The 18,619-nt window shown below is 42.3% G+C and overlaps 1 protein-coding gene across 1 annotated transcript in view; it reads left to right on the top strand.

Moving 5' to 3' along the window:
* Positions 1-18,619, top strand: part of CACNA1C (calcium voltage-gated channel subunit alpha1 C) — a 706,039-nt gene that overhangs the window by 505,668 nt on the left and 181,752 nt on the right. The window contains exon 9 of the mRNA XM_048828634.2: positions 6,919-7,091. Within this exon, the coding sequence (XP_048684591.1) occupies positions 6,919-7,091 (173 nt within the window). The remainder of the gene's footprint in view (positions 1-6,918; positions 7,092-18,619) is intronic.

Raw genomic sequence — 18,619 nt, 5'->3', positions numbered from 1 at the left:
TAGACTGGAGAGAAGACAACTTGGTCTCAATCATATACTGCAGTAATGAAAACTTTGAAAGCCCTGGTGCTGGTGACTTGGGATCCCTTTGGCTGGAGTCTTGCAGTGCTCAGAAACTGAGCCTGTCTCACTAATTATCATTCCACTCTTCCAGGTCAATGATGCCATAGGAAGGGACTGGCCCTGGATCTATTTTGTTACACTAATCATCATAGGGTCATTTTTTGTACTTAACTTGGTTCTCGGTGTACTTAGCGGGTAAGCAGAACCAGGAAAATGTTTTATTATTGTTTATATTTTTCATTTATATCTCTGTTCCTTCTCTTTGGTTATGGATATTATGGGGCAGTGGTGGGTCAGTCTCAGAAACGTTTAGTAGAAGCCCCTAGCTTTGTTGTGTAAATACCAAAACCTGACATCAGATGGCCCACATGAAATGGGGGAAATCTTTGAGTAAATCCCTTTATGAAAAAAGCCAACATGTTGCCTTTAAAATACTCTTCTCCCTAAAATAACCTTTAGCAGGTGCCATGAAACTACAAGTCCTGAATTTGCCTGAATAAGTACAAGCACATCACTTACCACACCAAGAAGGGATTGTTGGTAAAATCCTGGAAAAATCAGTGGAAGTGAAAGATGACTAGCAGCATATACGGCAAATCCCTAAACATTTGTAAAATGGGAGTCTTTCCAGACTATTCCTTCTCAACTGAGAGATTCTCTTGTTTAATATTCTTGAAACATAGGCTGATTGGGGGGATTATTTTCCCCTTGAACGGACTAACATGTTTTTCTTTAATGGGCACATCTTTGCTGTACACATTACAGGGTTAGGCATGATGCAGAGAGTGGTCATTTCCTTGTGATGTTTTATAAGGGTAATCGTGAAAGTCAGATGGGGGAGGGTATCTGGTAGGGAGGGTTAAAACGTCCCCAAGAGATGCAGTTGTTCCTTAATTCTTCATTTTAACCTGTACTACAAAGCATCATTGCTGAGGCCAAGTAAGCAGTCGCCTCACATAAAACCAGCTGTTAATGTACCCAGGAGTTAAACACTGTGCTGGCTTTGGTGAACAAGATAACTAGAAGATCCAAGTCAACAAACATTCTTGAGAAGACTTTCAAAAAATGAATGCCTAGGATTAGGTTCCCAATTCCATATTTAAGCATCGCTGATTGTTAAAATCAGGCTATTTTATTTAGGTATGTAAATACAGTCATAGAAGCCTTAACTTTAGGCAGACGTTTTTTAAAAAATGTTGGCCCCAGTACTTACTCTGCTGAGCCTGGTGAGAAGTTTGCTCAATGTCTGTACCTGTCAGCTGTACTGACCACTCTAAACTCTCACATCTAATTTTGATAGTGTTCTTGAGGTGAGGGGGCCCTGACAAATCGAGGGTGACACTCTCTTAGCAGGAGTGGGAGTTAGGTGCATCACAGAAATGTTGTCCATGGTCTCAGAGACAACCAGAACAGGAAGGCAGTAGTAGGCCCAGACAAGAAAAACCTTCTCTGCTGTCCTACAGAGAGATTATGGGTTTAGAGGAGGATTCATTACTTTCTGCATCACCCCCACTGAGGGAAACGTATGCAGGTACGACAACTGCTGCCAGGACAGGAGCTTCAAGTGAGTAAATGGAGACGAAAAGAGGCTCCAAAAATTAAAGTGAGGCAATAGTCTGTGTGTGGAAACCTGGAGAGTGATACTGTGGGTTCAGTTTTCAAACACGAGTTCCTCAATATCAGAGTCAGATTGCCCCACTTAGTCACTCAAATCAGCAGGTAACCATGTAAAGTAGCAGTGAAGGCTGGTGGCATAGGAAAGTGGGCAAGCAAAATTGATTTTGTCATGTAAAGGTGCAAAGTCAATAGCAGTAATTAAAGAATATATATTATCTGATTAGTGGGGAAAGGGTAGGCAGTGCCCACCCTGACTGCACCTAAGATACTGCAGCCAGAAATCACTGAAGCTACACTACACATAAGCAATTGTTAGGGACAGCTGGGATCAACTGTGAGGTCCATCCGCAATTACATCATTAAGTTGAATCTACTTGCCTGTTTCAGAGGAACAGCCGTGTTAGTCTGTATTCGCAAAAAGAAAAGGAGTACTTGTGGCACCTTAGAGACTAACCAATTTATTTGAGCATGAGCTTTCGTGAGCCACAGCTCACTTCATCAGATGAAGTGAGCTGTGGCTCACGAAAGCTCATGCTCAAATAAATTGGTTAGTCTCTAAGGTGCCACAAGTACTCCTTTTCTACTTGCCTGTGTTGACTGTACTGTGATAGCTGCACCATTTCTGCTGTACTCTTCACAGTCAACCTGGAGGACCACACTGGGAGCCATTCACTGTTAACATCCCTGAGAAAGGCTCCTCGTTCTTAGCAAACTGAAATGAGGAGTTGAAGTTTCCAAAAAATCTTTAGAAAAAAATAACACAATGTTCAAACAGCTAACTTTCCAATGCAGTTCTGAATTGTACTGAGTCCTGAAATGTCTTCGCCCCTTCGACTCAGATATTGCTTGTGCACTCCCTGTTTCAGTTGATCCATTCTGCATAGATGTTACCAAACAATATTCCTGGTGATCTGTACATTCAAGGTAACCCATTCTGTTTATCTCATTTTACACCCAGCATGTCTTTTAGGAAGAAAATTATTTCTTATACTTCATCATTCAAAGGGGAGATGTTACATTCTTGCTCATATAGGCCTAAATTTAAAAAAATTGCTTCCCAATAATGTGCTCACAGTTAAATTAGGGTGCAATTAATTGTGCCTACTAAGATGCCTTAATTGCACTTACTTTTTTGCAATTGCAAAATTGGAGGTTGAATTGTGCTCTGTCTAAAAATCAGAGTCATAATCAGTCATTCCTAGATATCTCATTCCATATAGTCATTGTTGACAAGCCAAGCAATATACTATACCTAGTTATATACTAAAGTAAATACTATACATATACATGAACATCTCTATAGTCCTGCTAAAGGCTTGACTGAGGATTAAGGAATATGGATATATTTCTAAAGACAATACCATACCAGTTCAGGGGGATAATTTCACATAATAATTACAGCAGCAAATTTGACTCAAGATTTCAGTTCCCCCAAATTTGGGGGTGTTTACATCTGTGGGTTTGTTTCAGTCCACTAGAGATATGGGTTAGCTGTGAGATTCTTAGTCAGATTCAGATTCTACTTTCCTCCATACCCATAAGCCATGGTGGTATTCAGATTCATGTTTGTGGTTCAGTCAATATCTAATACTAACTCAAAAAATATGGCAAGCTGACAGGATATTCTGTACCTGTCGGAGTAAATAGGGTTCAAATCCATATGCTGGATTTAAAGTAATCACGAAGATCTTTAAACAACTGTAAGTTCACTGTTTTGCTTGCTTTCCATCACTGCTCTGAGTACCAGAGATCTTAAAAAATGGGGTATAGAACAATAATTCTGCATCCCATTATCAGAGCAGGGAAGAAAAGCTTTCCCCTAAATCATACAGGACAAAAGACTCAGCCCATTCTCATACACACTGAAAGGCACTTCCCAGACACACTCCATTTGTTGAGGTTGTCCAAGAGAAGATTTCTCCTTAGTTTTTTGTTGGAAAAAAGGGAAAGTGAAGTAAATTGAATGCTGGTAAAAACTGCCAGATTTGCAGCCCTCAATTGATGTTATCTATCCACTGAAAAGAGACAGGCTGGTCATTACTCCTGTAAGCCTCCCCCCATGCCACTCTCCCATCCTATTTCAATGTTGTTCTAAGGAAACCACCTGTAGGTTTGAGGTGGTAGTTGAATGAACAGGCTCCTTTGGTCCTGGGCCTCCCCGCTGAGACTTCCAATAAAAACAATTAGTGTCAAATATGATGGTGGTGTAGGTGATGTGCCTCCTGGGAACTAAACTGAGATCACCAGCTCATTTCACATAGGATACTAAATAGTTTTCAGTCAGTTACAACAGTTGGTCATTAAGAACAGGATTAGCCTGGATTCTAACCGGCTTCCTAAATATGAATTGTTCTGAATTTCATCAGCAGTTCCCTGACACAAGTAGCCCTCAAGCATCAAGTTTTAATGTTACTACATCTTAGAAATTAAGCACATTTGATTAAGTCCTGTTCTTTAGAAGGTTTTCTGAAATGGGAGCCCTCATACGTTCTGTGAAGGAAGAGTCTGTGCCAATATTGTTCATTTAGGTCAGTAGACTAAGAATTGGGATTACTGGATTCTATTCTGACACTTGTGGGCCAGCCCAAGGCCTATGTACTACTTAAGCCCTGTTAGGGACCACTGAAGTCCTGCTAACACTCAATGTAACTGGGACTTAAGTGGTTCCTAATAGGTTTTAAGTGAGATTTAAGTAGTGCATAGGCTTTTTGCTGGCCCTTTGCACAGGATGTAATTTTGTGTGACATGAGCCAAGTCTTTATGCCAAAGATCAACATTTTTACACTTGTGTGCCCAGATCTAGCCCCTTAAATTCATCTTTAGACACCTAAAAGAGTGTTTTTCCATTGGTGTCAAATGCTCAGCACCTCTGATAATCAGGCCACTGATTTAGGTGCTTTAGGCACTCAGGTTTGAAATGTTTGATCTTAATCTTGCTTTTCCTCAATTCACCCATTTATAAAATAGGGTTAATAATGCTTCCCTAGCTCATGTTTTTTCTGAGCATTAAATTCATTAATGTTGGTAAAGCTCTTTGAGAGTCTCAGAGGAGAGATGCTATAGAAGTGAAAAGCATTATTATTATTGATTGATCTTTTCAACATCCATCTTTTTTACATTTCCAAACAACACAGTTGTGGTTCTCAGGGTAAGAACACTTGATTTTTTCACTTCTAACATATGGCAAAGCTCTATCCCAGCACTTACTGTGAAGCCATATTCAGAACTGAGGGCCCAGCACAACTACTCTCCACTTTCAAGTCTTCATTATCACAATCCCATGAAGCAGGGCAAAAACCAAGCAAGATGACAGAGAAGAGTCATCAGAGAAGAGGACTGTGCAGGCATACTCTGTCACACACTGTAATTCTGCATATTTGTCTGATTCATGAAGACCCTTTCCTGTGTTTATTCTCTTGCTGCCCATGTTCACAAAGGGCCTGATCCAAAGCCCACAGAAGTGAGTGGGAGTCTTTCCACTGATTTCAGTGGACTTTGGATCACACCCTCGGTGAAAGGGAAGCACTTCTTCTCCCAGCTCCATCTGAGTTACCTGAGAACACCACAGTTGGCACTGATTGACATGTTTGGGACTTTCAAAAGTGTTTAGCTTTGGTCTAACTGCTCCCTTTGACTTCAGTGATACAGCTCCCATAGACTTCAATGGGGGCAGTTAGACCAAAGCTAAGTGCATTTGAAAACCCCATCCTTTGTTGGCAGTATCACCAAAGAGGCTACAGATTAACTGGTCAGAGAGAATGAACTCACATCTTATGCCTAGAGATGGACGGATTGATTCTCCACTGCCTGTATCTCATCTAGTCTTTAACATCCTATGCAAAGTGGGTGTCAAATGCTGCCACTCAGAATAGTTGCATTTTACACTCACTCTAGTAAATGACTACACATGGAACAAAACAGTGCAGAATTTAGCTCAGTTCCTGTAAATCAAGGTTGATCCACATTGGCAGGGTAGCATGGGAAGCTTGCAGTGTCTGAGCCCATGCGCTACTTGTTCTGCGGATAAATGAAGGTCTGAATTCTTGAGGGCTGTCAATCCAGTACATTTCACCACCACTAAACTCACTTTTTAAAATAAAAGCATCTCACTGGCTTAGAGTTATGGAAGAGAAGGTTTAATCCAATTAAAATTGGATTCCATTCAGTTTAAAAGAAAATCAGTGGTTCCCCAAATATTGTTAAAACAGAAGCTGCAAAGAAATCATGAAGTTGAGAACACCCAAAAAAGAGCCACCTTTCTTGAATGCAGTCATACCACAGGTTCATCTGATTTCCTCTAGTGAAAGAAGTCATCCAGTATCTAACCAGAGGCCTATCTAAGACCTCCAGACAAAGCTGATTCAGAATAGGATTCTCTGTCCACAGTGGAAGTAGGGGATAGCCCACATATAAACCACCAAAATGCTCGGATTAGCAACATGGAATTCTTGTTCCTGTGTCTTGTGTTTAAGCACATAGTCCATATAATGTTTTGTCATCAAGCTGCCAAATGCTCACCCCAACTCCATTCTCTGGCTATAGCCATTATTCCTAATGGTTGTCCCCCAAACTCTGGATTTGCAAATCCTTCCTTCTGGTCAGGGAGAAGCAGGTAATAGTCTCTAATGCTGGAAACCTCTGGCAAAACACACCAGCCTATATTTTCAAATACAGCATCCTGTGCTGTGGTTGCAGTTTTTCCTCCTTGATTAAATGTGTGAACTCTGTGGGTGCGTTTAATTATACCCACAGTTGCACCATTCAGGTGCAATTTCATTTCCATTCTGGACATCAGGTTGAGACTTGGCTAAAAATCAGCACTGCCATCTCTCTCCAGATGTCAGATTATTGCCGAACATTTAATTTGGATCATCGGATTAAGCTAGTGTAAAAATAACAGATATTCACAAATGACTGGTGGAAAGATGCATATAGCAAAGCATTATAACCTAAGAAGAATGACATTTTACGTAAACACATGTAAGTTTCAGTTACATTCTTAACCAAATGCTGAGAGTTGGCATCTTCCCAACATATTTACAGAGACTAGTCACTACAGCTGTTATAGCTATATTTCTGACAAGGACCACTCCATTTAATTATTAATGTGACTTTGAATGAATAGAGGCAGCTGAGGGTCCAAGGTAGGGGATGTCATATTTCCAGTGCAAACCAATCTAATCCCATTGTTTTTCAATCTCTCCCACCCACATCCTGTCCCTCCCTCCTCCTTGCCAGGGAGTTTTCCAAAGAAAGAGAGAAGGCAAAGGCTCGGGGTGACTTTCAGAAGTTGCGGGAGAAACAACAGCTGGAGGAAGACTTGAAGGGGTACCTGGATTGGATAACTCAAGCAGAAGACATTGATCCAGAAAATGAAGATGAAGGCATGGATGAGGAGAAGCCCCGAAACAGTAAGCAACTTTCCTCTGTCTCTCTCACTGGGCTTTTAGCTAGGGTGGAGTGCTTCAAAAATTTGTAGCAGTGAGATTTCTTGCAAGGAAAAACAGATCCATCCTGAGGCATCCACCATTCTTATACATTACCATGGTTGTATACTTGTAGGAAGTTGGGGGAGCATGAAATACATATAGAATAATTGGTATTGATCCACAGATCTTCAGTAACACTAACATTAAATGCTGATCTTAAAAAGAAAAAAGACTAATATTTGTGGTTGGGAGTCCTCTACAGGGATATATGTTAAAATATAGCTCTGTCTCCTGTTCATTTATTTAATTGCAGTTCAGTACTGTAGGCTGTTGACATATGGTTAATTACTTCGAAAGCAAAGGTTTCTAGCCAAAGCAGAGCTACAGTATGGTATAAGGGCCAAATCAGCCCTGTTATACAGTATTCTGTATAACATTCTGTAACTCCTTTGAAGTCAGTGATATTGCATCTGATTATGCCAGGGTCAAATTAAGCCCTAAGACTTTTTTTCTCAAGGAATTATCTGTTATTTTTGTTCTCTGGAGTTCAGGACATCTTTGTGCAAAGTAACTGGGAATTTACCAAATGTCTCTACTAATCAGAGCTGCTGAAAGAGGAATGGTTACATGACAGCAGCAGTTTCCTTTATATCCCTACATTATCCAGATCTTCTCACCCGCTCCTCTTATCAACACAGACTGCATATTCACTTCTCAGACACCTATCTTTACAAGTCACATAGTCTGGAAATGTCAGGGCTGGAACTCTTCAGACAGTTACACAGTTAAAGGACACTAGCATTGTTCTTAGCATTTATTACTAAAATGTGCATTATCAACTGCTTGATTTTGGAAGGGAGGCAGTGAAATATTTCCATTGGGGTTTATTATTGCCCAAATTGCTGATGAAATCAATAGCTCTCAAGGAGGAAAAGGTTTGCCTATTCCCCCTCTGACCAAACAAGCAAAATCCAAATGACAATCACCTTTGGGACCATATACAGGCAACATGTTGACACTGAAATGATTTGTTTGAGCAACAATGTAAGATTAGTATCAGAGACTAGTGGGCTTCTCCAGGGCAAGCTCTAGCACTGATAATTATACCACCAAAGCTCTTGATTTCACAAAAGTGCACATTGTTAATTAACACCAATGGCCAAATCCTGTTCACCTTACGTAAGCAAACTAGACCTGGTGGAGCAAATAGGAGCTCTGGGTGCTCCATCTTTCTAAAAATCAGACAACTTTTATTTAAACACCTAAATGGGGTCTGTTCTCAAGTATGAGAATTTAGGCCCAAGAACTCCTTAGGTTAGAATCTGGCTCAGGTTGTTAATGACCAAATGTTGGTGATGGCTGCTCAGTGGCCTATAATATGTGAAATGGGTCTGGAGATCTAACGGTAATTCTCAGTGCAAAGTTGTCCACATTCAAAAAAAAATCATGCTGTGATTCAATTAGCACCTTTATCTGAAGTCTCAGCAAAAATACCAAGGATTAAATTGACACCGTGCTTGATGCAAAACCCACTTAAGGTAAGAGAAGGCTTTCTATTGACTTCAGTAGGCACTGGACCTGGTCCATAGAGTCTTACCTGTAGGTGGTCTCTTCCGGAAAAGGTTAAGGCACATTAACAAGGCAGTTTGATGAAACCCTTGTACTGCTGCTTTCTGTTTTGTATCTGTTCTGTGAGTAGGCAGAGAATAGCCGTCTCCTCTACAGTTTTTATGAGCATGAGATTAACTCTTTTTTGTTACCAGAATTTCAGAATGAATCAGACTTCAGCCCTTGACTAAGTTTGCTAATTCCAAGCTAGGCAATTGAAATGTGAGCTAATGAACTCCATTTACATGGAACAAATCTGTGATGCCCTGGGGAAGCTAAGAACTAAAAGCTAACACATCCGCAGGCTTCACTCAGTTTTCTGTGTCTCATTGTCTCTAGCTGGCTCAGCTACACAAGGATGAGTTTTGTAGGTGCTTGTCTCAGTTTGTCCCATAATGTATGTAAGTCCCACTGGAGGTTGGCACTCTTGTCCATGAATGAAGCAATGAAATGTCATTAGCAAAGTTTACTAACTTGCTGTCTGTTTCTTCTTTGAAATGAATAACGAACAGAGCATCATAGATAGCATTGGTTCCAATACTGGCCACTTGGGGAACTACTGTTAACTAGTTAAAAGAAAAGGAGTACTTGTGGCACCTTAGAGACTAACCAATTTATTTGAGCATAAGCTTTCGTGACCTACAGCTCACTTCATCGGATGCATACTGTGGAAAGTGTAGAACATCTTTTTATACACACAAAGCATGAAAAAATACCTCCCCCCACCCCACTCTCCTGCTGGTAATAGCTTATCTAAAGTGATCACTCTCCTTACAATGTGTATGATAATCAAGTTGGGGCATTTCCAGCACAAATCCAGGTTTTCTCCCCTCCCCCCCACACAAACCCACTCTCCTGTTGGTAATAGCTTATCTAAAGTGACCACTCTCCTTACAATGTGTGTGATAATCAAGGTGGGCCATTTCCAGCACAAATCCAGGGTTTAACAAGAACGTCTGGGGGGGGTAGGAAAAAACAAGGGGAAATAGGTTACCTTGCATAATGACTTAGCCACTCCCAGTCTCTATTCAAGCCTAAGTTAATTATATCCAATTTGCAAATTAATTCCAATTCAGCAGTCTCTCGCTGGAGTCTGGATTTGAAGTTTTTTTATTCTAATATCGCAACTTTCATGTCTGTAATCATGTGACCAGAGAGATTGACGTGTTCTCCAACTGGTTTATGAATGTTATAATTCTTGACATCTGATTTGTGTCCATTTATTCTTTTACGTAGAGACTGTCCAGCTTGACCAATGTACATGGCAGAGGGGTATTGCTGGCACATGATGGCATATATCACATTGGTGGATGTGCAGGTGAACGAGCCTCTGATAGTGTGGCTGATGTGATTAGGCCCTGTGATGGTGTCCCCTGAATAGATATGTGGACACAGTTGGCAACGGGCTTTGTTGCAAGGATAGGTTCCTGGGTTAGTGGTTCTGTTGTGTGGTATGTGGTTGCTGGTGAGAATTTGCTTCAGGTTGGGGGGCTGTCTGTAGGCAAGGACTGGCCTGTCTCCCAAGATTTGTGAGAGTGTTGGGTCATCCTTCAGGATAGGTTGTAGATCCTTAATAATGTGTTGGAGGGGTTTTAGTTGGGGGCTGAAGGTGACGGCTAGTGGCGTTCTGTTATTTTCTTTGTGGGGCCTGTCCTGTAGTAGGTGACTTCTGGGAACTCTTCTGGCTCTATCAATCTGTTTCTTCACTTCCGCAGGTGGGTATTGTAGTTGTAAGAATGCTTGATAGAGATCTTGTAGGTGTTTGTCTAAGTCTGAGGGGTTGGAGCAAATGCGGTTGTATCACAGAGCTTGGCTGTAGACAATGGATCGTGTGGTGTGGTCTGGGTTTCTGAAAGCTGGAGGCATGTAGGTAGGAATAGCGGTCAGTAGGTTTCCAGTATAGGGTGGTGTTTATTTGACCATCGTTTATTAGCACTGTAGTGTCCAGGAAGTGGATCTCTTGTGTGGACTGGACCAGGCTGAGGTTGATGGTGGGATGGAAATTGTTGAAATCATGGTGGAATTCCTCAAGGGCTTCTTTTCCATGGGTCCAGATGATGAAGATGTCATCAATATAGCGCAAGTAGAGTAGAGGCATTAGGGGACGAGAGCTGAGGAAGTGTTGTTCTAAGTCAGCCATAAAAATGTTGGTACCCATAGCAGTGCCGCTGATTTGAAGGTATACATTGTCCCCAAATGTGAAATAATTATGGGTAAGGACAAAGTCACGAAGTTCAGCCACCAGGTTAGCCGTGACATTATCGGGGATAGTGTTCTTGACGACTTGTAGTCCATCTTTGTGTGGAATGTTGGTGTAGAGGGCTTCTACATCCATAGTGGCCAGGATGGTGTTATCAGGAAGATCACCGATGGATTGTAGTTTCCTCAGGAAGTCAGTGGTGTCTCGAAGGTAGCTGGGAGTGCTGGTAGCGTAGGGCCTGAGGAAGGAGTCTACATAGCCAGACAATCCTGCTGTCAGGGTGCCAATGGCTGAGATGATAGGGCGCCCAGGATTTCCAGGTTTATGGATCTTGGGTAGTAGATAGAATATCCCAGGTCGGGGTTCCAGGGGTGTGTCTGTGCGGATTTGTTCTTGTGCTTTTTAAGGGAGTTTCTTGAGCAAATGCTGTAGTTTCTTTTGCAAAAAGAAAAGGAGTACTTGTGGCACCTTAGAGACTAACCAATTTATTTGAGCATAAGCTTTCGTGAGCTACAGCTCACTTCATCGGATGCATACTGTGGAAAGTGTAGAAGATCTTTTTATATACACACAAAGCATGAAAAAATACCTCCTCCCACCCCACTCTCCTTGATTATCATACACATTGTAAGGAGAGTGATCACTTTAGATAAGCTATTACCAGCAGGAGAGTGGGGTGGGAGGAGGTATTTTTTCATGCTTTGTGTGTATATAAAAAGATCTTCTACACTTTCCACAGTATGCATCCGATGAAGTGAGCTGTAGCTCACAAAAGCTTATGCTCAAATAAATTGGTTAGTCTCTAAGGTGCCACAAGTACTCCTTTTCTTTTTGCGAATACAGACTAACTCGGCTGTTACTCTGAAACCTGTAGTTTCTTTTGGTAACTCTCAGTGGGATCAGAGGGTAATGGCTTGTAGAAAGTGGTGTTGGAGAGCTGCCGAGCAGCCTCTTGTTCATATTCCGACCTATTCATGATGACAACAGCACCTCCTTTGTCAGCCTTTTTGATTATGATGTCAGAGTTGTTTCTGAGGCTGTGGATGGCATTGTGTTCCACACGGCTGAGGTTATGGGGCAAGTGATGCTGCTTTTTCACAATTTCAGCCCGTGCACTTCAGTGGAAGCACTCTATGTAGAAGTCCAGTCTGCTGTCTCGACCTTCAGGAGGAGTCCACCTAGAATCCTTCTTTTTGTAGTGTTGGTAGGGATGTCTCTTTGGATTAGTATGTTGTTCAGAGGTATGTTGGAAATATTTCTTGAGTCGGAGACGTTGAAAATAGGATTCTAGGTCACCACAGAACTGTATCATGTTTGTGGGGGTGGAGGGGCAGAAGGAGAGGCCGTGAGATAGGACAGCTGCTTCTGCTGGGCTAAGAGTATAGTTGGATAGGTTAACAATATTGCTGGGTGGGTTGAGGGAACCATTGCTGTGGCCCCTTGTGGCATGCAGTAGTTTAGAAAGTTTAGTGTCCTTTTTCTTTTGTAGAGAAGCAAAGTGTGTGTTGTAAATGGCTTGTCTAGTTTTAGTAAAGTCCAGCCACGACGAAGTTTGTGTGGAAGGTTGGTTTTTTATGAGAGTGTCCATTTTTGAGAGTTCATTCTTTATCTTTCCCTGTTTGCTGTAGAGGATTTTGATCAGGTGGTTCCGCAGTTTCTTTGAGAGCGTGTGGCACAAGCTGTCAGCATAGTCTGTGTGGTATGTAGATTGTAGTGGATTTTTTACCTTCAGTCCTTTTGGTACGATGTCCATCTGTTTGCATTTGGAAAGGAAGATGATGTCTGTCTGTATCTGTACACAGACTAACATGGCTGTTACTCTGAAACCTGTTAACTAGTTGCCACTCTAAAGAGTAACCATTTTCTGTGACACTATGTTGTTTGTCACTTAATCAGTTTCTCTTCCATGACAAGACCAGGCTTCGGAAAAGAAGACTGAACTGTCTAATAATGCTGTAGGGTGAAATCATGCTTCTACAGATAGACACCACAGCAACAGGTATAGGAGGGAAGTAGAATGATGCTGGCTACACATTAGTGACATGAGTCACCCTGGCAATGCAGACAGGATAGGACAGGACAGGCAGCCAAGTCACAATATGGAACACACATTCCTACTCTTCTGAAAAGAGACTGTATGTGCCCAGGTTAGGTAATGCTGCAGATGGCAGTATGTTTATTAGCTGACGGGGGACCTGGCCATGCCCCTAGGGCTGGCAAACAAAACCCTCTTGTAGTCTTGGTGCACTAACCAGTGCAGTAGCTGGGCGCTCTCCCTTTCATTTGATTGAGCACTGTTGCCCCCTTCTCCACTAGGGTAGGATTTGGCCCCTAAGACCAGTTTGTGAACCCCCTAGTACCACTGGGGAGCAGTTAATTGCATGAGAGGTCCAAGTGGTATATATGAGACTCCCCAGGTGAGTAACTGCTCATCCACACGAGCTAGTGGTTCACAATCTGGCCCTCTGTGTCTATAATTAAGACTTTTTTTTGCATCTGGTGGTTTTATTTGCTGTTGTACGAATAGAGACCTCAAGTTATAAAAACACTACAGTGATTTTGTAATGGTTCTGAGTTTAAATCTTTACTGACGTCACAAGTTATATTGTGCTGCCAAATAATTGATTTTGAAAAACACTTCTGATTGCCCTGTACCGATAAGTAGTATACATATCATTGTTTAGAATATCTATTTGTCTTTCATGTGTATGAGAAGAAACTCCTGGTATATTTAAAGTCTATACATAGAAGACTTCCCATCTTTCATATCCCATCCCCCACAAACCAGTCTCCTACATGGCAATGCAGAGCAGCCCCAAGGCATTGTGGTCTAAGGAATGAGAGGCTAGGGCAGGGATCAGCAACCTTCAGTACGCAGTTCATCAGGGTAATCCGCTGGCGGGCCATGAGACAGTTTGTTTACATTGACCATCCACAGGCACGGCTCCCCCGTAGCTCCCAGTGGCCGCAGTTCCCCTTTCTTACATGCTTTGATGAGCAGTGAATTAGTACACAATATTGTTATTTAAATGATCAGCATTGAGCATCTCAATTAATATTTCACAGAGGTGATGGGGCTGTTCAGACTTCTGAGCTATTGTTTCAGGCTCTCTGCAAACTTCAACAGGTGTCTCTGGATCAGTTACACGTGGGTCACCTATGTCAGCTATGGATTTAAGTTTTTTAATCAAAGCTGAGATTCTGAAGAATAAGAAGGCAGCTTGACAGAAGTGCTGGTATGCCAGACCCCCATGTACCAACCTAATTTGAGTGTTACTAATGTGGTTAATACCTATTCATGATCACACCACTCATCAAAAAGATTCTAAACCAACTTACATAAAGAAATCACTTCACCTACCGCTGAACTGCAGTTATCTCTGGATGGAAGGTGAGAGCTGTTTAAAACTCCATTTCCATAGGAATTCTTTTACGATGGTGTGAAGATACTTTCCCCATAGGTGTAGTATTCTTTTCACAGTGCAACATCTCGTTTAAAATTTGGGGTTGTAAATTTTCAAGGGAGCGTGCTGTGCAGAGTTCATCTTTAATGAGAGTCAGACAATTACATTTGAACACATAATTTGAGAGGTAGCATAGATACAGCACAGGACTAAGAATCAAAACACCTGGACTCTAGTGTGATCTCTGACATTGACTCACTCTATGACCTTTAACAAGTCACTTAGATTCTCTGTGCCTCAGTTTTCCCATCTGTCAAATGGGTGTGTGGTTAGGCATAATTGATTAGTGTTTGCAAAGCTGTGTGTGATACTCGAAGAGAAGATGTTATCATCCTGTGACTATTGTTACTCTATTTGTCTTATTATGGTGTTCTTTTTGTCTGCTCAGGTTTTTTTTGGCTGTTTTTTTTTTCAATGGGGAACAAAGTCAGTAGACTTCAAGCAGAGTTAAATAGCAAATAACAAACTTGTTTGATTATTAGTCCACTGCTGCAGCTCCTATAAATCAGTGAAGCTCAGAGATTCACCAATTTACATCTTCTGGAATCTGACCCATGTAGTCTACCTAAACTAGGCCCAAACCACATGCTCTCAGTGTCTTCTCAGTCCTAGAGTACAGTGGGGAGATTTCCTGCTCTGTAAACAGGGCTGTCTGTTCCGGCCCGGGAATCTGCCTACTGTGAAACTGAGAAGACGAGGCATAGGAAAGAGAAGTCTCACTTGCAGCCTGTTGGTTTTTGGATTGGCTGCCTATGTTTGTTCCTAAGGGGGTTGCTGACCTTGGCCATATGTCATTAATCATATTTCTATCTGCTGTCGCTCTCCTGACACCTCCACACTGTGCTCTGAGCTGTGATGAGTGTTAACAGCCCTAAGATGGGAGGCCAACAAATCCAAGTGCCACAACACTGAGGGACTTAGTAGAGAAACGATGGGTAAGCAAGTGAAGGCAGCCAGAGCTACATATTCTATACAGACTTCAACTGATAATATCCCTAAAAGAGACCTCGGCATTCTTCTGAACCAGTTTAATTGATTTTCGTCTCTCACATCTGTTCAGGGGACATCCAGAGAGCTGGCTGCATTCATCTGCTGTGTCTTAGGGAGTGGCTTAGAGATATGCAGCAGCGTTATTTGCAAACATGATTTAACAATTACAGCAGATGTGGAATGGAGGAGGTGAAGAGGCATCTGGAGGCTGTTTGTGTTGATGGTTTTCATCTTTGCCCTTTTCCTGATGGGCTTTTTTACAGAGGAAGAAAACATTAATTTGATCCAGCAGAGAAACGCACGACATGCCACAAAACAGATGCTGAGCTTCAAAATTATATCAGAACATGATAGCAAAGAGATTTCCCCTTCCTGTTGTACAGCAACTGGGAGTTTGCCATGTTTTATCTTTTATAAGGGATGGGGTGCTCATGCATTGCAGTGTGTAGAAACAGGAACCTCAGCGAAGGCCAGAGTCTCCCTTTGTTGAAGTGGAATGGCAAAACTCCCATTGACTTCACTGTTACCATCCATGGCTCCTGCCACTCACATTTCCCCCCTCCCTCCCTTTCAGTTCTGATTGGTATAAGTTCTGCTATCAGTAGGGGTGTAACCCCACTGATTTCATTAAAGTTCACAGGTGTGACTGACAAAAAGACTTTGGCTAATTGTCTGACAGCAAAAGCATTTTGTGATTAGAGGTTGCTCATTTTGCCATTTAAAATCATATCCAAGACTTTAATGTAAATTATAACAAGAACTGATAGCTCATCTAATGGGACAAAGATACTAAGGTCTAATTACATTCCAAAGCTTTATTGTAATGGGACTGATGCCTGGAGAAAGTCAGATCCTCATGTAGTTTAGCAGGAAAAGCAGTGGAAATCAGTGTATCGCCCCTCCAAACTATGTAGGAATGGCTAAGAGAGTACATTAGGTGGTGACAAGTACAAGGGGTTTTGGCTGCACATCAAGATTTGTGCCTGATTCACAATAGGAATGTGAGAAAGCCGAAATGAAGACACAGAGAGAGAGCCCAGAACAACAGGCAGGTTGTGAACCAGAGGAGAAAATTGCTCAAATTCTAAAATTAAAATCCTACATAGCTTGAAAAGAAACAATCTCAGGCTTCACAGAAATGACTGTAGGGTCTGCTTGACCTTTGGGGTCATCTTTACTCAAGGAAGAACTCACTAATTCTCTAATAAACTAGCAATAAATAGACTTTTCCACTGACATCAGACCTGCTTGTCTTGCCTTACAGTCCCTCATTTTGTCTTATGCAGTGTTTCTTGTGGATGGTGGTATGTTGTGGTGGTCTGGTGATTTCAGCAGAGGCAGCAGAGTGTTTTTCATTTGTGATGTGCAAGGGATTTTGTCAAAAGCCAACCATTTTAAGAAGAAACATGTAGGGGGAAAAGTAGAATAGGAAAGAAGAGTTTTCAGCTGAAAAGGTAAAACTTTAAAAAGGAATGGGGAGCTGCTAGATGCTGAGTTGTAGCTCTTGAAAATCTGCTATTGCATTTAAGTGCATAACTGGGAGCTGTGTGCTTCTGAAAATCTGGCCAGAAGTGAGGGGAATACAAAAATCAGTGGAACAGGATGTGAAGAGAGAAATATTTTAGGGCACCAGAAATAGCAGCCCCAGGAATAACAACCTGACCACATTATCTTGGGATAACTAGCAAGGTCTATGAAATCATTTGACTCCTTTGCACAATATGATGATAGAGGCCACCACTTTTCCGTTAGTGTTCACTTTGTTCAGGATTTACCCACACAATTCCTATTGACTTGAATTACTCTCCTTAGGCCAAATTCTGCCCTGATTTACACCATGTGCAAGCCCCATTGATTCCAGTAGGATTTGCACAGACTTTGTCTGACTGACTTTAATGAAAGTTGTCTCTAAATCCTGTGCATCCCTTTTAAAACATAAGATTTTGAGGCTGTATGCTCTGGAATGTGTTTAGTGTGCTTTGATTCTAAGGGCATGTCTACACTACGAAATTAGGTCGAATTTATAGAAGTCAGTTTTTTAGAAATCGGTTTTATATATTCGAGTGTGTGTGTGTCCCCACAGAAAATGCTCTAAGTGCATTAACTCGGCGGAGTGCTTCCACAGTACCGAGGCTAGAGTCGACTTCCGGAGCGTTGCACTGTGGGTAGCTATCCCGCAGTCTCCGCTGCTCATTGGAATTCTGGGTTGAGATCCCAATGCCTGATGGGGCTAAATCATTGTCACGGGTGGTTCTGGGTACATATCGTCAGGCCCCCATTCCCTCCCTCCCTCCGTGAAAGCAAGGGCAGACAATCGTTTCGCGCCTTTTTTCCTGAGTTACCTGTGCAGACGCCATACCACGGCAAGCATGGAGTCCGCTCAGCTCACTATCACCGTATGTCTCCTGGGTGCTGGCAGACGTGGTACTGCATTGCTACACAGCAGCAGCAACCCATTGCCTTGTGGCAGCAGACAGTGCAATAGGACTGGTAGCCGTCATCGTCATGTCTGAGGTGCTCCTGGTCGCCTGTGTGAGGTCAATCAGGAGCGCCTGGGCAGACATGGGCGCAGGGACTAAATTTGGAGTGACTTGATCAAGTCATTCTCTTTAGTCCTGCAGTCAGTCCTATTGAACCATCTTCTGGTGAGCAGGCAGGTGATACGGATTGCTAGCTGTCCTATTGCATCATCTTCTGCTGGGCAGGCAAGAGATGAGGATGGCTAGCAGTCCTATTGTACCATCTTCTGCCGAGCAGCCATGAAATGTGGATGGCATGCAGTCCTTCTGCACCGTCTGCTGCCAGCCAAAGATGTAAAAGATAGATGGAGTGTATCAAGACAAGAAATAGACCAGATTTGTTTTGTACTCATTTGCAACCCCCCTCCCACCTGCCCCCCGTCTAGGGGACTCATTCCTCTAGGTCACACTGCAGTCACTCACAGAGAAGGTGCAATGAGGTAAATCTAGCCATGTATCAATCAGAGACCAGATTAACCTCCTTGTTCCAATAAGAACAATAACTTAGGTGCACCATTTCTTACTGGAACCCTCCGTGAAGTCCTGCCTGAAATACTCCTTGATGTAAAGCCACCCCCTTTGTTGATTTTAGCTCCCTGTAAGCCAACCCTGTAAGCCGTGTCGTCAGTCGCCCCTCCCTGGTCAGAGCAATGGCAAACAATTGCGCATCTGAGTTGAGAGTGCTGTCCAGAGCAGTCACAATGGAGCACTCTGGGATAGCTCCCGGAG

The sequence above is a fragment of the Caretta caretta genome, chromosome 1 (genome assembly GCF_965140235.1).
Source record: "Caretta caretta isolate rCarCar2 chromosome 1, rCarCar1.hap1, whole genome shotgun sequence".
Lineage (NCBI taxonomy): Eukaryota > Metazoa > Chordata > Testudines > Cheloniidae > Caretta > Caretta caretta.
The sequence above is the reverse complement of the archived record's forward strand: the minus strand, read 5'-3'. Positions and strand labels throughout refer to the sequence as shown.